Source organism: Odontomachus brunneus, unplaced genomic scaffold, assembly GCF_010583005.1.
Source record: "Odontomachus brunneus isolate Ranch 3 - 2012 unplaced genomic scaffold, Obru_v1 Obru_scaffold_010, whole genome shotgun sequence".
Taxonomy (NCBI): Eukaryota; Metazoa; Arthropoda; class Insecta; order Hymenoptera; family Formicidae; genus Odontomachus; species Odontomachus brunneus.
In genome coordinates, this window is record NW_022639460.1 from 2,497,138 (window position 1) to 2,520,612 (window position 23,475).

At 34.8% G+C, this 23,475-nt stretch overlaps 2 protein-coding genes across 15 annotated transcripts; both read left to right on the forward strand.

Annotated features, from left to right (window-relative positions):
• The first annotated feature begins 209 nt into the window (after positions 1 to 209).
• On the forward strand, positions 210 to 20,650 carry LOC116840489. Of its 7 annotated transcripts, none has more exons than XM_032807269.1 (19): positions 210 to 776; positions 2,930 to 3,032; positions 3,222 to 3,496; positions 3,872 to 5,664; positions 7,280 to 8,405; positions 8,833 to 8,853; positions 9,383 to 9,604; positions 10,003 to 10,186; positions 10,462 to 10,725; positions 10,913 to 11,268; positions 11,519 to 11,774; positions 12,126 to 12,179; positions 12,848 to 13,153; positions 13,295 to 13,681; positions 13,875 to 14,133; positions 14,529 to 14,735; positions 14,860 to 15,030; positions 15,519 to 15,625; positions 15,914 to 20,650. In XM_032807269.1, exons 3-19 carry the CDS (start codon positions 3,234 to 3,236, stop codon positions 16,163 to 16,165), a joined length of 6,228 nt encoding a protein of 2,075 aa, XP_032663160.1. In that variant the 5' UTR covers positions 210 to 776; positions 2,930 to 3,032; positions 3,222 to 3,233; the 3' UTR covers positions 16,166 to 20,650. The 7 variants fall into 7 exon arrangements, with proteins under 7 accessions (XP_032663160.1, XP_032663159.1, XP_032663163.1 ...); XM_032807268.1 differs by having other exon boundaries at positions 210 to 585; XM_032807272.1 differs by having other exon boundaries at positions 210 to 585; positions 15,567 to 15,625.
• On the forward strand, positions 18,753 to 23,443 carry LOC116840492 (dynein assembly factor 4, axonemal-like). Of its 8 annotated transcripts, none has more exons than XM_032807286.1 (8): positions 18,753 to 18,902; positions 20,833 to 20,959; positions 21,100 to 21,337; positions 21,566 to 21,764; positions 21,921 to 22,596; positions 22,804 to 22,904; positions 22,979 to 23,132; positions 23,199 to 23,443. In XM_032807286.1, exons 2-8 carry the CDS (start codon positions 20,837 to 20,839, stop codon positions 23,403 to 23,405), a joined length of 1,698 nt encoding a protein of 565 aa, XP_032663177.1. In that variant the 5' UTR covers positions 18,753 to 18,902; positions 20,833 to 20,836; the 3' UTR covers positions 23,406 to 23,443. The 8 variants fall into 8 exon arrangements, with proteins under 8 accessions (XP_032663177.1, XP_032663178.1, XP_032663175.1 ...); XM_032807287.1 differs by having other exon boundaries at positions 18,783 to 18,902; positions 20,740 to 20,959; XM_032807284.1 differs by having other exon boundaries at positions 18,800 to 18,944; positions 20,740 to 20,959.
• The last annotated feature ends 32 nt before the right edge of the window (positions 23,444 to 23,475 follow it).

Genomic DNA, 23,475 nt, shown 5'->3' on the forward strand with positions numbered 1-23,475 from the left:
CAGTAGGAACTCAGCCTAAATGAGAACTCAGTCTAAGAATTCATGAAGCTCATTGGAGGTTGCTCGGCCAATCAGGTTATCTCAATCTTAGCTCGCTTCGTCCCGATTGGTCTACCTTCCATATTCGATCTGTGATATAGACTTAACATTTTGAGAGACCCTAAACTTTCTCGCCGCCATATTGGAAATAAACATTGCGGTCGGCCATCTTGATTCATTCCGCACGGTCGTCGACATAGTCGGGCAGTGGCCGTCGGCGGATCGCGATGTGGGAGGACGAATTGCGAAGTAGTGATCGATAGGCGTGTGGATCACGGATTGAGATCAGCGTGTCGCCAATTCGCCACCGCCAACATGGTGAAGGTGACTGTGCATTAACAACAGCACAGGTGCAACTCGAGGAACTTGGTCATCGCGTCGCGGCCGTCACATCGTGAGAACGCGACACGAATCGTAAACCGCCGAAGCCGCGCCGAACACCACCGAGTGCAGACGAACGAAGCCGAACGTGTCCGAGCGCGGCGAAAGTCTGCGGCTCGCCCGACCGAGGGATGCTCGCGCGCACATGGTGACATCGTCTTCCGGGTCAGTCCGAAAGTAATTTTGATGTGAAAGGAAGTGCGCCGTGGCAGACGAGCTCGTATTTATCAGACGACACCGAAATTGGCTTTCTCGAAATATCTCCGGCGAGCTCGTTAAAACGGCGCTTCCGTGGGTAGCTCATGGGGTGTAATGGCGATTGGGAAGGTGTTTTGTTTAATGATGCTGTGGGACTGGTAAATTTGCACATTATGTTCAATTGATTCTCTTATTTTAGATTTTATTGCATCTTTTTTACTGATTTCATGGGGAAAACATTAAAATCATGTAACGTAGTTGGCAAGTATTGAATTTTACATTGGACAATTGTGGAGTTACTTTGTTTAGTGAAATTGTAATATTGGTCAATTTAACGATTAATAGTCGATTGATGTTGTTAATGCATATTTTTGCGGATATTTTCATTAAGACCGCAGTGAAATTATGTAGCACAGTTTCCAAGCAATAAGTTAAATATTTATTAGTGCTTGAGTAGTTTAATGACATTGTGGAATTAAGAAAATTGATTGATAAAAATTATATTTGGTTCATTTTATTAATCCACATTTTATCATATTGTTACAAGCTGACATTTTTACTTGATTATTGTTAAAAGAAAATATAGAGTTTATAAATGTACAGTTTATTGATCGTAAGCGATTAAAGAGGTATTTCATGAAATTATAGTTTTTGTATATATCAAGACTTTTTTTTATTGATTTCATTGATTTTCAAATGATTATATTTGTACTAAAATCAATTAAATCAATATTGTTACTATATATTAACGTTCAAATATTAAATTAGATATTTACTGTCAATAAGTAGAACATATATAATAATGGCATTATCATTATTTTTTCATTATTATAAGATAAACATATAATTGAATTTTTTAAATTATATGTTGATAATTTAATTTGAGAAATTAAATTATTAAACAACTTTGTATCTAGATACAAATATATCCAATATATTGTTGTGAATATGTTTCTAGATACTTCTAAAGAGATATCCAGTATGTCTAGGTAATTGCACTGTGAATGTATCTTGTAGCAAACTATTTGACTCAGAACAAACATGAGTTAATGTCTCTACTATCACATAAGCAACCATGTGACTACAAGAGTGATGCAAAATTGCATCTCTTTTCATATCTCTCTACCACAGAAACAGCACTCAAGTATTGATTGAAGCAACATGGTGTGCTATGGGAGGAGGGTTGAAGCCCAGACAAGGGAGACCCACCTATTATATTATATCTCATACCTGTCATTCAACTTTTGTTCTCATTCAATATATTCCAAAAATGTAAACAATAATATTTACATAATGCATATGAAAATATTGGAAAAAAATAAAGTAGGAAAATAAACAAAATTTTATATTAAAATAAATATATTATAAATAGTTTAGTATAAATTTAATAAAATTTTATACAACTCATTATAATATTTTATTTACATGTTTTTGCATCTATATATTAAATTTTATTTATTTTTATTTCATATCTTATGTATTTCTAAATATTTTGTACCTGAATTTAAAAAAAAATTGTTATTTTAATAGCACAATTATATCATATATTACATATCTATAATATGATAATAATCTTTATAGTTATATGTCATTTAATTACATATTACTACTTTTGTAACTTTTGTTCTAGCATTTTCATAAGCATTTTTTGAAAATACTTTTACAAATTTTTTTATTTTTTCATTTTTTTCAATAATTTAATAGAGGTAGAGTTAATAAAATTTGGAAAAATTTTTGTATAGCATTAGTTCTTTAAGCAGGAGTATATTCAAATTCTGTAAAGGTCAGGAAATCCAATTGACTGTGCTAATGTGGGATAGCTATAGGTGATAGTGGTAGAAAATGTATGTTCTTAGTATGATGTAAAAGCATAAAATTTTGAAATATTTTAGATATTAATTGCAATTTTATCTTTTAAATATATAGTTTATGTGGCTTTTATACTAGATAGCACTTAATATAATTTATGTATTGTTAGAAATTGAGTTATAATTTCAGAATGAAAAGAATATGACTAAAGATATAAGAACTTGTTACTGTGAAGATATCTACTTGGTTTGGCTTTTGGTTTGGTGCCTTATCTTTCACGAATTTGTTTTGTGAACATTCCAGTTTATTTCTTCAAGGAGAAAAACAACTTAAAAAAATTATTTCTAACTTGGAAACCAAATCAACCCAATCATATTTCTCCATATATTGAAAGCCTAAAACATATACAAGATACTTTATTTGTATTTTATATACTTCAGCTTATTTCACTTTTAATTTATAATTAGTATATTGGTTTTTTTGACAATTTATTCCTTTATAGATTGCTGCAATGAAGTGCATTAAATTTATACGAATGACAATGGGCTGAAACGTCTGAATAATCAGCATCTACACATAACTGTCACATACTTTTTTTGTCACAGGTAAAGCATTATAAAATATTTGATTCTTTATTTTTTACATATTTTTATCTTCTACAATTTAATCTGAAGTCTAAAATTATTTTTTAATAAAAAAAGTACTTCTTTTTAAAATGAGACTAAATGCATCATAGATTTTTATAAAACAATCGAAAAATGTATTAAATACGTTACTATTTTTGTTTGTATAAGCTTTTGCTAAACATGGCAACGGTAGAAGAGAAGAAACGAGTGGGTGGTTCTAAGGTGTCAGCCATCGCGAACATTTTCCAGTCCAAGCCACAGCTGGAAAATCTGAGCCACAGAACGAATAATATCCTATCGGATGGTTTCAAGGAACCAGCTGTTCCGCTGAAGGAGTCGCCGACGCAAGTGACAGTAGTCAGGACTGAAAGCCATGTGGCACGCTTCAACAATGCACGTGCTCTCTTCGAAAAACTTGGTGAAGAGAATAAAACGAGCAGACCGTAAGCATTTGTTTACAATTATATTATTTATATAATATATGTAAAGATTTTGAAATTTATAAATGTTATCTCAATCAAAATTAAATCATTTTTTTTTAATGAAATTCTTTTGCTATTGATCATTTATTACATTGGCCGGTATTCATAGTCAGATATTATATTTAAGATTATCTTAAATACTGTTTTAAGATGTCTTAAACCAATCACAGAGCCGTATTCGCATCTTAAGACATTACATAAGATGGTCTTGAAATAAGATTCGACTATGAATACCGGCCATTATTTAACTTTGCCAATGTTTATTCAAAGAATCTTGTTCTGTTGTCCTTTATTTTTACTCATAAAATTCGAATCACACACTTCGTTAATCCACAGTGTGGAGCGAGTCACGAAACCGAACAACTTGCATGGTCTTCGATCTCGCTCTAGCTCGGCGAACTCGGGTTCCGGTTGCACCTCTCCCGCGAGATCACCGCGTCCGCGTTCGCCGTCTCCGCCGGGCAGTCGCGAGCATCTGAGCACGTGGAGTGCCAGCGTGCCGGCCTTGAACGCGGAACGGCATTTCGAAAACGGTCACTGCAACATGCCGGATCAGCGGCGTGCCGTAGTGGCTGGACTGGTGGGCGGTAAGGTTGAACGAACATTGGGCAAGGAAAACGACCGTCCCGAACGACCCGAGAAACCGGAGCGCCGACCGAATTCGAAGGAGTTGATCGAAAAGCAACGTAATTGGACCAGTCACTTCTCAAAAACCAGACCAAGCCGCTACAACTCCGACCCGAATCGCTCGCTGGTGCAAACGTCTCTCAACTCACAGAACGCAACTCATAACGCGACCCAGCAGCAGCAGTCGTCCGTCGACGGGTTATGTCAGAGTACAACGAGCGCGACCAACGACACCGCTAGCCCGGCTAGGTCGGCGAGTTTCTGTTCTGCGCGATCACCTCCGCCACCGCTACCACCGGTCAGAAATTCGTCGGCAGCCGGTAGAAGAGAGCGACCGGCCAGTATCGCCGCGCTCAGCCCGTCGGATCTACCGGAAAGTCCAGAATATGCGACGATAGAAAAGTTCGACGACATCTCGCCGACTATTCCGGAATATGCCGTCGTACAGAAAACGAGAAAGCCGCAAGAGGATTCAAAGGAAATCCAGGACAGTGGTTCTGATAAGATTCAGGACTCCGCCGTGCCGGAATACGCTGTAGTGCAGAAAAACAGTTCAAAGTCGGTCTCGAGGCCGGCTGATGGTCAAAAAGAGGCTTTCAAGACCGCGCAGAACTTTAAAAACTCACTAGCTGCGGAAGTAGCTCCTGCTTGCAAGCCTGTAGTTTCGAGGTCGTCGGAGAGCCCGAAAGATGCTTCGAAGGTGTCTAGTGTGCAAAACTCGAAAGATCCAACGACTGTAGAAGCAATTCCGACATGCAAGAATGCATTTCCAAGATCAGCGGACGTTCCCAAGGAGACTTCAAAGGGCTCCACAACTATGGAGGAAATGGCAAGTTTTAAAACTACAGTTTCCAGGCCAACGGAGAGCCCGAAGGAGACTGTGGAGAGCTCGAAGGAGATTTCGAAGAGTCCAATAGCTACGGAGACAATCGTAGACACTAAAATTGCAATCACGAAAGAACACAATGACTTATCGGAACAAACAAAACCATCTTTAGTGCTCCACTGCGAGCTTTCTAGTCCGATTCGAAGCAGCACTTCGGTGGACAGTGCCCAGTTGACGAGGAGAGAGAGCGATTTGTTAGAAGCACCGGAGTATCTAAATTGCCCTCCAAGTCCGATTCATTCGCCAGCGAAAACATCTGAGTGGCGGAATGAGTGGTTGGCGAAGAATGACGAGATCCTGAAAAGAACCGTGGATATGAAGGATCTGAAGTCCTCCTCGAGGGAGGCACTAGAAGCGGAAATTACACGTGGTGAGGTGATAACAAGGCCGGATCCTAGACCCGACTGGGCCAGGCCTAGCGCGAACGCTAAGAGGAAAGAGACGACAAGCGACGACAAGAGGAACGAGCTGATGCGCTCACCGGAATCCGAACTAGGTTTGCCCTCCTCCGCAGGCACCGACAGCGCCTCGTCCAGCATGAGTTCGCCTAGTTCACCTTCCAAAGATAGCAAGGAGGAGAAGGCGGAGAAGGAGATGTCGGAGAAGCATCAGACAGGTGAGTTTGTATCTACGGTCATTTTCGTTGTTTTGTAGTTTGTTCTATTTTTTAAGTAGAACTTCCAATTTGAATCTTTCGAAAAGGAAATTATAAATTTTCCTCGATAGAAAAAGTGTACTGAGTGGAAAGCTAAAGAAAGCTAAAGGTTATTTCAACTGAAAGTTACGTGAAAGTTACGTTGAAACTATTTTGTTTTAAATATTAAATTTTGTTTTTAAAGTATTTTTCGATCTAGAAATAAAAAGGAACATCTAGAAATATAAGCAACTTAGAAATGAATTTTTACATTTTTGTAAAGGATTAGTGGATCCAGGTGACTTCCGCTGTCGTGAACTGGCATGGCAGTGTGCCAAAGTGCCAAAAAGTAAAAGTACCAGACACGATTTCCCTTCTCCCCCCTTTTCTCCTTCTCACGCTCTTCCTCCTACCAGTGTGCCACAATATTATTTATAGAAATCACTGTGTGGCTTGTTCAGCAGCCAAAACGCTCGTACCTCGCCACGTTTACTTTGCAAAAGTGTCTCTGAAACTTTTCACAGATTTTTAGAATTTAGAAATTTCTAATGTTGTGCTTCGAACACATTTCCAATTACTACAGTGACTTCTCCAATAATAATAAAAATCAAGATAATAGACGCCCGGAAGCTTGTAAACACTATTATAGATAAAATGTGATATAAGTAAACAAGTTTTTCAATGGATTAACGATCTCCTAAGGAAGTAAAATGTATAGTTTTATAAAAGTTTTTTAATCAAAATATGTTCTTTTATATCTTAAGTTAGTAAAATGATGAAAGGAATTAAATCAAAGAATTAAGTAAAACATGAAGTGAATAATTTATTATGCAGTTTTCGAAAAAATTAATACGCGTCCGCAACTAAGTGACACGAATTAAATAATTTAAATAATAGTGTTAAGTCTAATTATATACCCTGATGATTATACTTTGCAAGTGCATTGTTTTGTGATAGAATGTAGGAGTAAAAACTATAATAGTGTTTATATGTATATATGAGACACTGTCACATTTTATACAATTGAAGTTCTTGTATTTGTTGGACCTCTGTGTAGAGGAAGATTTAAAATTATGTGTCTGCGATTACTTTGCATTGATTGTGGAGGTACTTCTGAGATGTACTCAATAAATCTTTTAAGTGATTAAATTAAGAAAGTTAAATGTTGAGAAAAAAATATAATTTTGTTACTTAATATTTTTTTATATATTTTTATTATTTTTGTTATTTAGAAATACGGTAGTTTTACTTTTATTACATAAAATACAAGTTTCAGAAAATGTAGCATCATCTTTGCATCTTTTACGCTTTCAATGATCGAAGGACGAATTTTTTAATTTTTTTACTGAATTTATTACTGCTGCTTGCATTTTATATTATATGCTTCATTATTAATATTATACGACTTTTATTAATAAAATGGAACAATAACACATTTTATCAAAATCAAAATTATTTATAGATTTATTAATTTTTTCTTAGAATCTCTTTAAAATTTTAATTACTTTTTGTTATTTAGCTTTATAGACTTATTGAAATCTTTTTTAATGACCAATTTAAATCTCAATATTTTTATAATTGTATTTTCCAAATCCAGGTCGCAACAGCTATGACTTGGAGACAGAGGATCAGGAAAAGCCAGCTACATACCAGAGCTGTATTTCAGAGATGGAGAGCCTCTCAGAGAAGGATCAATTCAAGTTTAACGAAATAGACACAACCACAGTCATTCGACGTTCTCATGTGCGCCTCGATCTTCAAGCTGCAGGTCTGGGTCCACGTCCACCCTCTGTCATTAGTTCTGACCAGGAATATCCTCCACTGGAGCACAAGGACATCCCTGTACCCTCGCCGTATTCGAAAAGGCTGCAGAGCGAAGAAGTTGTTTCGCCGAGCAATGCCGAGTGCAAAGCTCAAACGAAATTGCCGAGCACGGAGCAGGTAAAGAACTATAGCAACAACGCTGTGGAAACAATAAAAATCAACTCCGTATCTGTTACGGAAACAATATCAGACGCAAAAGTGAAGCCTACCGGCGACGGAGTGTGCCAGAAGACAGTGTCAAATGCAAAGAACGATCAAATTAAGATCAGCGTTAGGGAAAAGATCGCGAAGAACAGGGAAGAAGTCTCCGGCAAACGTTCCAGCTTCGCTGAAGCAGAAAGTAAAATGGACAGTATGGAGAAAACGACTTATGGCGGCACGAATCGTAGCCAGGAAGCAAATTTAGGGCTCACTGCGAAAGAAAGCAAAGACGAGGAGAAATACGCGACAGAAGTGTCCAAGTCAGAGATCAGTAGCAGTAGGAAGGAGTGCATCGCGGCGGTAAACAGTGTACTGATGAGCAAGAAAGCGCAGGAGAGTGTTGTTGAGCAGCCGCAGACAACGTGGGAGCAGGAGAAGCAGAAAGCCGAGCTGGCGAAACTTAGGCTGTCGGAGAACTACAATCAGTCAACATCCCCGTTGCCAGCGTCCAATGTACTTACACAAAAGCATTCCGGCAGAAGATCCAACGACTACAACACGTCGGAGAGCAGTTTGATCGAGGACAGCGACTCGAGTGACACAAAGACAGTCGTTAATTCGTCGGAGTGTGCAACAACGGAAGCGCAGAATAATTCTACCGTTTTGGAGACTCCCTCAAAGGCCAGCGTCAATCATATTACACCCGTGACACCGGACACTATGACTCCGGATGAGGCTGAAAATCTGTTGAGCTCTCGGTGAGTATTTTGAGAGAGGAAATTGTTAATAACGTTGGTATTAGTTTCTGAATATTGCATATTTGAAATTATGTAGGAGAAAATGATGAGAACTTTTAATGAGGGAATATAATCTTGGAACACTTAATTTCATTGATATCGATATTGTGATACGAGTAAGAAATGTCTTTAGAATAGTGCTAGTTTTGAACCGCTTCTAGGATACATTGACAGGAATTGTTTTGCTTTAAAAAATTGATTGCATTTTTAATAGCGTGTCGATATTTAATGGCACGACATATTTATTTCGCTGCAGCTTCGCAGCATGTATTACTTGTAACGTTTAATTTAAAAGCTTAATATTAATAATTTTTGTTTCTTTTGTTTCAATTCTAATACGTTTGTGTTTATCGAAATGCGAATCTGCTGATTTCCTTGGTCCACACAGCATCCTGGAGAAGAAGATCAGGTGAATACATTTGCAATTGCAATTGTGCAAGTGAATAACAGAAGCAGATATGTCATTCCGTATTTATTATACAACATTATATTTACCTATTATAGATTACTTATCATAGACTTTATTATTTCATTAACAAGTAATTTATTACACGAATTTTATATGTGGATAAAAGTAAAGATAGATTATTTAATATTTAGTTCGCGAAAGTCTTATTTCATGAGAAGTTATTTTTTATTGAATATTTGCATATAATTATAATAAAACACGCACACACATACACATATTTTACGAGTAATAATTTTAATTTAATTTGACATTTAACATTACACAATGTTTAAATTTTATGTTAAACGTGAAAGCGTTTCTTAAGTCGGATATTAATGAGATATTTAATGTAAAGATATATTTTATACACATGAAAAATTGTTTAAATCGATATAACTGCTTCTGCCATTTAATAACAAAATTGATTCATTATTGACGATCACGTAATTCGATTCGCAATGCCAAGTGAATGATTCGAAACATAAATTAGACAAGGTTCGGCGCTGCTATCGGACGAGGAAGCGCAGGAGATCGCGAGGCTGTTGTCTCCCACCGGTGCAGATGATGCAGTAGGTGACGGGATTTCTAATGACAAGGATAAGGAAGGACAGGACAGGGATAGAGACGACCAGGACAACACGCCCGACTGGCTGTCCGATGTCCTGTCTGCTCCTGATTCCAGTCTTATCAATAGCGCCACTCACGATTATAGGTGAACGAGATTATTTTCCATGTTTTTTTGTTGCGTGTCCCTTTTTTGCGCCCTGCTGTTTCATTCTTATTCTCCCTTCGTTAACGATCTTAACGATATGTTTCACATAGTACTCATATAATTAATTATGGATTAATAAGATAGTTTATAAGCGTCGAGGGATCCATTATTAATGGTCGCAATTGTATTTTTAACATATGATATGATATTTATTCATAGTAGATTTTTGGGCTCCGATTACACGAATATATTTGGATCCTTATCGATTTTCTGGACCAGTTAGGATTCTTAAGTTCCTTGGACTTTTGGGATTGTTGGAATTGTTGCTAGGATTTTTGAACTAAGACGACCTATTCCTGTCGTTTATCATATCCACTATAATTAAATTTTTATTTTAGTTTAACTCATAGGTCCCGCAGTGACTTGACAATAGATTCGTTAACGGAGAGTCAAGTGGGATCAGTAACAGGAAGCGAGAGCGGACTACTGGGTTCTGTAAGCAGTTTGAACGACACCCATGAAACCAACGATGACACTGAAACAGAACATCAAGACGATTACATTCCAATTCCAGGGAAAATTGTAATATATAATGCATTATCATTTTTTCTTTCTAACTTTTCTTCTTGATTAGGTTAAAAGTATAAACATAGTAAAAAGTCGAAGAACAAGTCTAAATTTATAGAAGAGAAAAGGCATTACATGTTTATAATTTCGTTTTGTCGAGATTAGCCTCTTTTGAGTATAAAAAATACCTTTCTCAATATTATCAATATTATCTCTTATATTAACAAAGAAATCGAAATGAATTGCTAATATTAAGTTGAATTGTTAACGTCATATGCATATTTAAACAGGTTCTCGTAGAGAATGGCGTGCATTATTTCGAAGATGGCCACTTCTGGATGGAGGTCGCAGGGATTCCAGAATCTGATGACGATGACGAAGATTATCCGTCCACCGTGCCCGTTAAGAAAACGACTAAAGTATCTTTCGACTCTGGTCCTATGCGTGTTTATTCCACGCACTCCGTAAATGAATATGATCGTCGCAACGAAGACGTAGATCCTGTGGCGGCCAGTGCTGAGTACGAGTTGGAAAAGCGTGTTGAGAAGATGGAGGTAATCTCTAACAATATTTCTAATTTTTCTTTTAATTTTAAAAAAGCGAAAATTAATTAGAGAATGAGAGAAAATGAATTTAATTCTTTTATAAAGAAGTTTTTAAACTCAGAATCGCAACATAATACATTAATTAGAAATGTTATATTATAATACTAATGAAAAGGTAAAAATTTGCTTAACTTAGGTCTTCCCAGTAGAGTTAATGAAAGGGCCGGAAGGATTGGGTCTTAGCATAATTGGAATGGGTGTGGGTGCTGACGCTGGCCTGGAGAAGCTGGGTATTTTTGTGAAGACCATCACCGAGCAGGGTGCGGCCGCGCGCGAAGGTCGTATCCAGGTGAATGACCAAATTGTCGAGGTGGACGGCAAGAGCTTGGTCGGCGTAACTCAAGCGTATGCCGCTAGCGTTTTAAGGAATACTTCTGGATTGGTACGATTTGTTATCGGTAGAGAAAAAGATCCCAAGAACTCGGAAGTGGCGATGTTGATCAAGCAAAGTCTTCAAGCGGATAGGGAACGAGAACAAGCGAACGCTGCTAAGTGAGTAATCGATTTATGTTAAATTTATGTTAAGTTGTTAAAAGAAACGATCTGCGTTCCCGATGATGGTAATATCCTTGCTCGCAAATATTCTGTGACGACACTTTTTGGCCACTCCAATGAGTGCCTGAGGCATCTTGGAGTACTGAGGGAATAATGATTTTTGTAATTTATGTAGCATTACGTAATTTCGACAAACAACACACTGTTTTCTTCTCTATTTAAGAAAACATTATATATCTGCGAACAGGAAACTAAACTTTTCTGATGCCTCCCCCGATGGTCAACGAGGGAGTGAGGATATTTCTATTGGCAGCGGAATAAGTGGAATTCCTGGTTCGCCAGTGCTGTCATCATGCTCAGAGGGAGAACCACCTCACAGTCCCATCGAAAATTACCTGTCGCCTTCTAGTCGCAGCCGATCTCCGATTCTTAGCTCGTCCCTGCCTCCACACACTACTACTACACAGAATGATGTAGACAGTCTGAGATTACTCCTGCAGGAGGTATTTCATACACTTTTGTACTTCTTCCATGTGGCATATTAGTAGAAACACGCGAGTTTTTGTCTGCAAATATTGCTTCTAACACTGTTTTTTTTAATTCACTGTATCTTGTCTTTTTGTCGATTGTATCTTGAATTTGTGTGCTGTGATCATGTTTGTTCGAAAACAATATATGGATTTTTCATGTATGAAAAAGAGGTAAGCGTGTGCACAGTTATGCGTATGTATATGTGAGTGTGTCGTGTATATATATAATATATATATATATATTACAATCACACAGTGTACATTTGTAGATATTTTTCATTTTTGTTTCGCTTATGCGCTGTGTGTGTCATTGGTTGCTTGCAGAGTCAGTATAAACTTGCAATAGCGGACGAGGAAGTCGAAAATCTCAAAGCGAAGGTAACTTGATGTTGTAACAGTCATTTAAATACTTTTCAGTCTCATCATTATATAATTGAATTACAAAATTATTCAAGTAATTATATCTAATTATATATAATATAATTGTTTGAATTAACTGACGTTTTAATTAGAACTAATTTAAAACGGAGTATTAATATATAAAGTATAAAATATATTCTTGAAAAATGTTTAAAAACAATTTTATCAATTTTTGCTTATTATTTTTCCTTATGCTCTTATATGCTTATTATATAATCTTTACAAATTTCCCTTGCATGATATCCTTTCTTTCATATACTGTGTATAATATTTTTAATTTATAACTATATATTGATATGTATATTGATATGTATATTGATATGTATATTTTTATAATCACGTAGGTCTTGAGTAGTATATATAAAATTAAAATTAGAATTAATATAGTATAGCGTAAAGTTGAATTATCAATATTATCTGTTGTTTAAATTATATTAGCTATCCCTTTACATTTCTTTTAATCAATAAATCTCAGTTTGTATAAATCTCAGTATGTATAATATCTATTATATTTCTAATTTATATACAATTTTATAGTTATAAGTTTATCTTTATAATTCTAATCTATGTAATTTTAATTTGTCATTTTATATAACTTTGTAATTTTCGTTTCATGTTTTCAATAGCTGGTGGAATTAGAAAACAGCGGAGCAGGTAGCGAAGAGTATGCAGCTAAATTACGGGAATCAGGATTACGTCTTCACGAGTCGGAGAGAGCCTTGGGTACTGCTCGCCAAGACTTGTCGGCAACCAGGGATATGTTGTCCCAAGCAACGGCGCAAAACGCGGCTCTACAGCAAAAATATGCCAGAGCCAGGAGGGCTGCCAGAGAGTTGCGAGCAGATATCGCAGCCAGAGATGAATTTTATCAGCAATTGTTGCAGGAAAAGGACACGGAGTATAATGCGTTGGTGAAAAGTCTCAAAGACAGAGTACGTTCAACACTTGAGTAATTAAATTTTAGTAAAATACTATTGTTCATTGAGAAATTTAAACTAGATGTGTCAAGATAAAAAGTAGGAATTGATTTTTGAACGTATATAATAAAAATCATGAATAAAAAATAATTTCAGGTAATCACATTGGAAGTGGAGCTGACCGATACTCAGAAACGATTTGGCTTGCCAGTACGGTTGCCGTACGACAATACTACTGCCAGGATAGTGACGCCACAGCTTTCTCGCAGACAACTACCACCGCCGCCTTCGTCGACTAGTTGTCAGCTTTCCGACACAGAGACCTCTGATCTCAGTAGCCCGGACGACGGTGACAAAACTGCAACAGTAGAAAGAAAATTGCCTTTACCACTGCCGGTGAAAGAAGAATTAGATCGTGCTGTACCGGCTCATCGTTTGCTGGATAATTCTGCCGGCAAGAGCAAGGCAGAGCTTGCTAGCAGGGGTGGTTTAGCCAATCGTCAACTACCTAAGCGATCTGGAGGTCTCAGCAATAGCAGTTCGGTATGTTATTTTTTTTTAATTGTTATCTATAACGCTATGATTATGTAAATTGATAATGACAGTAAAATAAAGAATCGGAAATAAAAATAAACAAATGACGAAAGTTATAAATAAATTGCCCATGATTTTATATTTATAATAATATACACATGTATGTGTCTGTGTTAATAATTGATGAATTTTCCAATTTCAGGATTATGGATTAGACGAGTCGGGCGACAACACAGACGACGATTCCTCTTCAAAACTTACTTCGCAGGACAACAGCAGCCGATCGCCCAACGACTTGACCTCTAAGCAGTCCAACCTAAGTTCTTACTCTAGTACTTCATCCATCAGCTCGCTCAAGGGGAAACACATGGATCCCATACATCCTACGGCGATTAGACACAGCACCATCAGCTCGCAAGTCAGAGCGATGACCGAGCAGAGCTGGCCTCAATCACAAAAAAGTATGTTATTGTATTTGTTTCAATACGTTGACTGTTATCTGTCATAACATTTAGAATGTAGAAAATTAATAAAAAGGAGTGTACAAATTGTTTCATGTTCTGATAAATAACTATATAAAAATTAACAAATATTAAATAATTACACTTTAATATTGAACAAACAGCTTTACTCTTTCTTTAGATCGCGCAATATTTGTTTACGCATTATTTATGTATTAACTACGCAGATGAAAATATATAGATAATAGATAGATAATATATAGATAATAAAATATATAGATAATAGATAGATAATATATAGAAAATATAATAGATGAAAATGATTTACTGGCAGGTAAGATATGATAGTAAGGTAATAAAGTATATAATAAAAATCAATATTCTCTTTTATATAGCTTTAACCGGACCTCCCGCATCATTGGCGGAACAGCTAAAGCAGGTTTTAGCCGAGAGAGAGAAGCGACTTGGCGGAAATGATTCCTCGAGGGAGAGCTCTGGCGATTTCAGTGATCTCAATAATCCCCATAATAACGATCCAACCATAGTCACGCATCATCTTGTAGAGGAGATACGACAAGCTGTTAGCGAGGCTAATCAAAGAGGTAAATAGAACATATTATTACACCATGTGCATAAATTTATAATAAAATTAAAATAAAAAAATAATAATATTTTGAGTTAATTAGATGGCAGTATTACTTTATTAACTGAAGTAATTTGGTGTAGCTAAACTTGTGCTTTCAGTGAAGAAAGTATCGATTCCTCCGTCAAATTTAATCGGCAGTGGAGGAGCTCCCTGGCACCATCCAGGAAGTTCTCCATCGAGCTTGTCTTCTGGTGGTTCCGTGAGTCCTCCAGCTGTCGATCCTAGTCCTTCGAAAGCTGGTAGCCTTGCAGGTACTTTAAACATTCTACGTGTACTAATGTAATTTCAGCACTAACCTTTCAATTACTCAATCAGGAATTAAAATCAAAGAGTTCACAAAATTAGTTGAGATTACAGTATAAAATAAAGGAATTCAAGAATAAATTCTTTTGCTGATTTTCTGTAATTCACGTGCATAATCAATAACACTTTATTTAAATACAATTTTGCTGTATTGACTTAAAAATCTTACTTTGTATTTTTAAGTAAAAAAATTTTGTCTACTCAAAGCAAGTAGTATTTTTTTTAGTAGAATGTAATTTTCATTTTATGCATTTGAAACAAAATATAATGAAACGCCAAAATAGAATAAAAAGAATAGTAAAATTAATAGAACAAAATAGAATGTGAATATATAGTAGAAATTTGAGTAGTGATTAATTGCTGATAGAGTGATTACTAATAGCATAATAAGATCCTGCCACATGCACTTTCCATCATGCATGCATTATCAATGTAGATTCGAGCGCAGTTTGGTTGCCCGCTCAACTGAGCGACTTTGGTTTAGGTGACAAGAAGTCCCACTTTTGGCAGAACGCTCCGGTCACGGATTGGTCCAAAGAGCAAGTGAGTATTTAATAAAAAAAAAAAAACATTGAAAAATAAAATAACGACTTACGATAAAAGTTTATTTTTACCAATTACTTTACAAATTTAGATTTACAAAATTGATATTATGTACGCCTTACAAATTTTTTTAACATTTGTTATCCTTCCTCTCTTTTTCTTTAAGCTATCATACCAATTTTTTATTTATTTATTTGAATTTGTCCTATAAATTTACAAGGAAATATTTTCCTATTTTACATTCCTATTTTCAATATTGTACTTCTAAAAAGAGAAACATATATTCAGGTTTGCCAATGGCTGACGGGAATCGGTTTGGAACGCTATTCTCCACAATTTTTAGACAGTGGTATCAACGGAAGCAACTTGCTACGTTTGGAATCAAGAGAGCTAAAGGCTTTGGGAGTTTATGGTGAAGCAAAAGCTCATCTGAAGCGCAAATTGAAAGAATTGAGGGCCCAGGCCGATCGTGAGCGTAAGGAGCGTAAAGAAATTGAACGAATGCGACGAAAAGCAGAAAAAGCTGCACGGAAAAAATAGCTTACGAATAAGATGGACGCGTTTGGTATTAACTAGATATTCGGTAGAATATTACGAATCCTGTGAGCGCGAGGTATATAGGGTGTCTCAAAGGAGGTAAATGAAGAAAAGTGGGAAATTTGAAATTTATTAAGAAGTAATATTTGTTGAAAAAGTTAGGTAACAAATTTCCCGCGGAAAATAATAAATGAAAGTAAATGCGAGTTAAAGTTATATGTTTATCAAAGAATTGAAAGTTTGGACACCTTCATGAAAGTCTTTTATTATTTATTAAAATCAATTTCTAATTCGCGATGAAAAATATGACAAAATCAATGTTTACTTAGAAAATTTTTCAGAAGAGTTTCTCTTTTGAAATATTTCTGCGGAAACAATATATTTCTTAGAAATTTTTGCTTGCAAAATTTGGAGGCAAAAATTGTTTTCCTTAGAATATATACTAAGAGAATTATTTTACTTAAAAACTTTCCTCGGGAAATTTGAAAATATATGTAGTTATCTTTTGGAATAGATAACTATAGGACATAATATGTCACTAAAATTAAATAATAGAAGTAATTGTTATTTTTATCTATCAAATACAGTGAAATAGTGAACCTTAGAATTAAGCAATTAAAATTAAGAATTTTTTATGAATGTGGAATTAGAAATGACGCCGTCCATTTTGTACAGGGTGTCACCTAAAAATCTGCATGTATTTTAAAATCGAGTGCCATATTCATCAAGACAATGAAAGGGTTTTATGTATTTATTAAGACTTAACCCTTTGTATTTGTACTTTTCTGACATATAGTCGTTTTTGCCCAATTATTTCTTTCTAAAAAAGTGATTGATTTCTCTTAATAATTCACAATGATTTCGAATAATTCCTTTAATAATAATTGGACTCATAATTATATCAAATAATTCCTAAGGAATAATATCAAGTTAATAGTAAGTTATTGATTGCAAATTGTATTAGAAATATTAGTTTAAGCAAATATAATTTATATCCAATTATTATTATATGAATTATTTATAACATAATTTATAGTTTAATAATAACGATCACACATAATAATAACTTTTAATATATAGTGATTTAATCTCAGTTATTACTAGGAACTAATTTTAATTAAAAGGATTATTATTCATCTTAAAAATTAATTGTTAACTTCCGATAATCCTTTTAATTTAAATTGGTTTTAATGAATGCAGGAATATATTTCATTAAATTTTATTTATAATTGATTTTTACGATTTCGTAGTAATAACTAAGATCATAATTACTCAAATTAATTCCTAATGGCTGAATTTATCATTATTATTTACGATTAATAATTTCAATTGCCTCTTTGAGACACCTAATATATTTTGGTGTTTTCTTCGAGATCTTTTAATTCTATTCAAATACAATTCGTTTCCTTAAACGAGGACCACGTGTAGCGCCTCTGCATTTACTTGTTATCGCCATATTTACTAAACTTTCACTATTAAGTATTTTTTCTCAGTTATTAGTACTATTTAAAAACGAACGTGTGTGCGTGTGTGCGTGTGAATGTGTGTAAAAACCTGAGCAATTTAGTTAAATTACCGCGTTTTAGTCGCGCGTTTAACTCTAAATGCGATTGCTCGATCTTCGCTTTAATAAACGCTTTAATAAATATTCTCTTATGAGAAAAATCAAGTTGCGAGTCGCTTTAAGCATTAAACGCGTCGCCTAGAGCGCGGAAAATGTGTAATAAAACGTCGTGTCACTTAAGAGAGAATACGCTCTTTTATATTACTATACATACATGTTATATATAGTCATGTAAGCATTGTTCCCGTATTTATTTTTACGATCACATTTAATGACGCTTTTTTCACGACGAAGAATCGATCTTTCAAATAGTCGTTTAAATGTAATCGTCTTCTTCAATTTTATATAAATGCGTCGTCTCAACGAACTATTAATTAACTATTGATTACTTATTAAAAGACGCATTCCTGATCAATGTTAGATTTTTAAGCCTTTATACATTTTCAAGATGAAATTTTTACAGTTATCTTTCAGTATTCTATAATTATGAAAAACATTTTTTTGTTAAATAATTAGAATTTTCTGCAGTGTTATTTTTTTAATATTAACATTTTTTATAAAAAATATTTTGTTGCAATTGATCATTGCAAGAACATTCTTTGAAAGAACAACATAATTGATCAGGGACGCTTTATATACATCACAGACTTTTACTGTAATTACCTTATAACTAAGAGAGAAGACATGTCTTTCTAATTTATATTTATTTGTTCCAAATTTGCTCAAGGCAACCCTTGTCGTATTAAGACAAATGTCAATCAGCAAATTTATATTATCCTTCGCTCGATTATTTACCACAGAATTGTCGAATGCTCGCGGAAGAGGCTCGAAGACAATTCCCTTCGTTGTCGTGCTACTGTGAGTAGAGTCGCTGTAAATTCTAGGACATCTGGTGTCGAACATTCCACACAAATCGCGAAAGATGCTGACAAACAGTAGGACAAAGTCGAACAGCCAAGCTACTCACGTGTTTGGGAAAAATCCTCCCAAACAGTAGTGAGAGGCTGTTTAGAGATGGATGTTGCTCTATTGACGCAAAGCCTCACTAGAGGAACGAAGAAAGAAGAAAAGAAAGAGAGAGAGAGACACGAGACGAGCGTACCGTTGTGCGCGTACTTATTTATAGTAGCGTTCAAGTTCTTATGCTCCGTCTTGAACATTTCAAAACGCTTCACCGTGAGTGATCAGAGAAGAAATGTTGAATTCTGGGCATATTGTGTAAATATACATATGTACTGAGCGACGATTAATAACGATGACTGTAACTGGTGAAACGATTAATACATGTGTACGTTGTGTGGATGCGTGTGTGTGCGAGAGTGTACATGAGAGAGTGCGTCAGATCGCGGAGCGAAGAATAGCGACTATTAGTGTCATAATGCTACTCTTTACGAGGCATAATTCTGAATTTTCATGGTCGTAAGTCCTTATCAAAGTCCTCCATTACTTAGCAACTGCGACGTGCACTTGTTGTTTTTGTTGTTATACTCACAACGAACCGCGGGAACAGATGTGTTACCCGTGTCTCTTTATGAGAATTGTAATGCGTTAGTTGCTGACAAAATATCAAAGGTACTCCGATCCTTTTGCACTTCGATTGTCTATAGTTAAATTTTGCTTTTATTCTCCTCAATATTTCCTTCATTACACTCACTTAGGATTTTTGGATATCTAGGTATTGAGGGTTTCTTAGAGTTTTGGAATTTTGAGGTCCTGGTATGTTTTTAACTTGGTGTGATTAGAATTTTCCGTTCTTGGATCTTTGGATTTCTGCAATTCAGAGTCTTTGCATTTTAACAATTTTGGATTAGCAGATTCTCTTCGCAACTTTCATTTTTAGGACTTTAAGTTTTTGTATCTTTGACTCCTAAGAATTCTTTGGACCTCCGAACTTCTGGCACAATTTGGATTTTTAATTAAGGTTCTTCAACTTGAAACCTTTATATCCCCAAACACGTAATTTCTTTTATATGTTTTCAAATATCCGAATATTCTAATTGATCGTTCAATCCGAATCAGATTAATCAATCTGTTTCACTCATATATTTTTAGATTCTTTGTTTCTTCAGCCAGATCCATTTCCGCGTTTCTTTTTAGCTGCACGACCTTTCAGATCCTCAAGTTCTGGATCTTTGTTTATTTCCGTTTTTTAGAGACGGACTCTTCGCAAAACCGACTGATTTATCATAAGTTTTGTAGCCGATTTTTGACAGATCACTTAATCATGTAACTTCGAGGAGCGCCTCATATACGATCTAACTAATTACAAAGCGATTAACGAGATTCTTCAAAATTTTTTGTACACATGTATTTCGATATGCGCTTGTTGACAATTATTTATTCGATATATGTCATTGCGTAGATATAATTGTGTCATAAAATAGCTGTGCAACGACATGTGTATTGAACTGACAGTTGTTAATGAGTGTTTACGAAATATCAACTTGTCATGTTGCATAATTTTTGTCATAACGATAATTTGCAAAGTTTGTAAAAGTAAAGGATGTTTCTTAAAATGTAGTATTAGCAATATATGCAATGTGACTTGGTTGCTGATGACAAATTGTAATGTATTTGAATTTACATTACAAATATCTCGAGCTTCGGAAGCGTATTGATAACGTTTCTTTTCTTTCCGAGAATTGTTATCACACGTTTTTCTTAATGTTTCCGTTAGATCGTGTATGATCTGAACTGTGTATAAGTCCCTATTGATTTGAGATTGTTGATCATAAATGGATAGATGATTAGAATAACGAAGAGATGATATGAAGATGATCGTAGATCATAATGACGAGGATGATGATGACAATGATAATGATGGGTTACATGCGAAACGGCAGCTTTTTAATATGTCTAAAAAAGTATTGTCAACAAATACTCTTGAACGTTTTAATTAAAAGTAATTCGTACAATACGTAAAATTGGAGTTTCGTCATTTTTTGACCTTAGTATATAATGCGCAATGAGTGCAATATCTAGTTATAACAGAAGTCGTATTTGCTTTGTGTAGTTGCCTAGATACTCTTGTTTAATCAATATAGCGTTATATGAAGCGAATAGGAAAGTAAGTTGTATCGAATCGAATCATTTATAAAAATTCAAGATCGATGCCGGCCATAATTATCAAGGATTATCAATGGCGTCAGACAGAGAAGAAGATAATAATACACGTACCCTTAAAAAATCGATCTAAAAATGTGGATTTATTCGTCATGGACAATTATGTAAAGGTATTGTTTCATTCTTTTTTTTAAGCAAAATTTTCTTACCTTAGATAATTCGGGAATTATTTTTTATTTCGTTCTCGTTGCAAGATCAAGAACTTAAAGTAAAAAATTCACCGGACTAACATGACAAATTTTCATTGCAGATTAGTTCATCTCCCTTCATCCTGGAGTTATTTTTATGGAAGAATGTGCTCGAACAAGAAAGTGAATGTGTTCTTACGGATAACGAAGCTATTTTCTCCTTGCAAAAAGAAAATATAACTCACGATTGGCCATGTCTTGAAATGAGAAACCTCAGCAAGGAGCAAAAACATGATTTTAGAAATCGAATTTTAGAAAAGACGCATAACGTTGCAGAAAATCGTGCAAAATCTAGAAGCGGTAAAGTGATAAATAATTTATTAATTATAAAGCTCTTACACGTAAAGAAATAATTAAATTAACATAAAAATATTCTCATTTTTATAAAATTAATTCTCAAAGTTTTTAAGATATAATTATCTATCTATTAAAATTTTAATTTTTTAAAAAGGAAAAAGAAGCAATTTCTTTTTCCTTAATTGCTGCTCCATTAATTAATAAACAATATTTTTTGCTCATAACGTGTAGAGAAACGTCAGTATCTTCAAAAAGAAGCTGTTAAAGCGCAAATCAATTTGGATACTCAGACGTTAAACAAGATAGAATTCTTAAGAGATGCTCATAGAAAAGCTGCGATGCGAGATTTCGAAGATTGGCGGTCTAATGCAGAAATACCAATTCTCCAAAACATTTCCGGCAAAGCTCAAAAGAATAGAAAAGAATATAGGTACATTGACATTCATAAAAATATTAAAAGTATATCAGAATAATTAATGAATGTATTGGAGAAATTTGTTGAAATTTAAGAATTTTTTTCTAAGATATACCAGTTTGATTATATTATATCATTGTATATAACTAAGTAATTGTTTTTTTTCATAAGGCCACCACTTCAGTGGTTCAAAGATGATTCTAATATTGTGCAATGTGTGGAAGTAAATGAAAGAGAAAAAATGAAAGAAGGAATAAATATGGTAAAAAAACAGGCAAGCGAACCTGTTGTTATAGAAGATTTAAAGGAAGAACCGATTGTTGAAGAATGTACAAAAAAAGAATTAATTGCTACACAGGATCTTAAGAAAAAATCAATTGTTAAAGGATTATCTACTGAAGAAACTCAAATAAAAAAATCAATCGATGAAATGAATTTGAAAACAGAAACAATTTCGAATGAATATTTTCAAAAGGAAACGAATATTATAGAAATGAAAAAATCAGCTTCGAACGAAAGTTTTGATCTTGAAGAGAGCTCCAGTTATTCTGAAGATTCCGAATCTAATTACGAAATGACAGCTCACAAATCTTCAACAACACCTTTAGTCAAAGAAATGGATCAGAAATCTTTACAAAGATTTGATGCGAAAACGAAGAAACAGAAACTAGGTCAGAATTTGATTGACAAGGTATTGAAAGTCCGATATTTCAAGGTGAATCAGATATTCAACGAACCTTCCAAGACAATACCGCTTCCCAGAAAAAGTGGCACCATTAACGTAACTTTTTCTGAAAGGGCCTTTCCCACTCCTGCCAGAGAAAGTTCTCACATTGAAGAACAGGAAGTATGTTTATCACATCTGCAACTATAAATTATATGACAAATATACATATTTACAAAAAAGTACTATAAAAAAGTTAAATTTACAGAAAAATAATGAAAGTTAATTTCCTGTTAGCGATTTCTATGAAAATTAATTTTATGCAAAGCTATTATGAAACATCTTTGATATATTTAATTACTTGTGTGTTTCATATATAATTTATTTTAGTGGCTCTCGAAGCAAGTGGAAGCTAGAAGGAAAACCGGATTCGTTGAAGAAGATCTCCGTCCTGAAGAACAAGATCCTCAATGGTTAAAGGATAAGGGCAAGTATGTTGAGAACAATGCATTTCATACACACATTATGTATTAATAATTCAATTAATTTGTTTGATATATTGCAGTGACTTCTTCAAAGTAGGGAACTACTTGGCTGCTATTAACGCATACACATACGGAATTAAGATTAGCAATAAGATGACTGCGCTCTACGTGAATAGATCCGCTGCACATTATGCTCTTGGAAATTATTACAGATGTATCGAAGACTGTTCCACGGTAATGAGAGTTTCTTCAGTTTATATGCAACAGATAGGAATAGAGCGCAATTTTCTTTGTCGGTAGGTACTGGAATTGATGGAACCAAAATGCGAAAGTAATAGAATATCGAGAGCAAGATGTCATGCTCGTCGGGGTGCTGCTCTTTGCAAATTATCTGCACCGCAGCATGGAATCCCCGAACTGGAAGCTGCCTTGAAATTAGACCCGAATAACGAAAGTATAAAACGCGATCTTCATGTCGCCAGACAATACTTTAACATAAAAGAATAATGATGGACGAATCGGATATTTCAAGATTTTGTCAGTAGGAATCATTTATTTATTTATTTGTTTACTCATA

Excerpts from the sequence above, each read along its gene's own strand:
- LOC116840489 (XM_032807269.1), top strand. The coding sequence starts at position 3,234 with ATGGCAACGGTAGAAGAGAAGAAACGAGTGGGTGGTTCTAAGGTGTCA. Across the intron at positions 10,187-10,461 it reads TTCCAATTCCAGGGAAAATT|GTTCTCGTAGAGAATGGCGT; the intron begins GTAATATATAAT and ends ATATTTAAACAG. Across the intron at positions 14,134-14,528 it reads CTGGCCTCAATCACAAAAAA|CTTTAACCGGACCTCCCGCA; the intron begins GTATGTTATTGT and ends TCTTTTATATAG.
- LOC116840492 (XM_032807279.1), top strand. The coding sequence starts at position 18,982 with ATGACTGTAACTGGTGAAACGATTAATACATGTGTACGTTGTGTGGAT. Across the intron at positions 19,146-20,832 it reads AATTCTGAATTTTCATGGTC|ATCGATGCCGGCCATAATTA; the intron begins GTAAGTCCTTAT and ends TAAAAATTCAAG. Across the intron at positions 20,960-21,099 it reads TCATGGACAATTATGTAAAG|ATTAGTTCATCTCCCTTCAT; the intron begins GTATTGTTTCAT and ends TTTTCATTGCAG.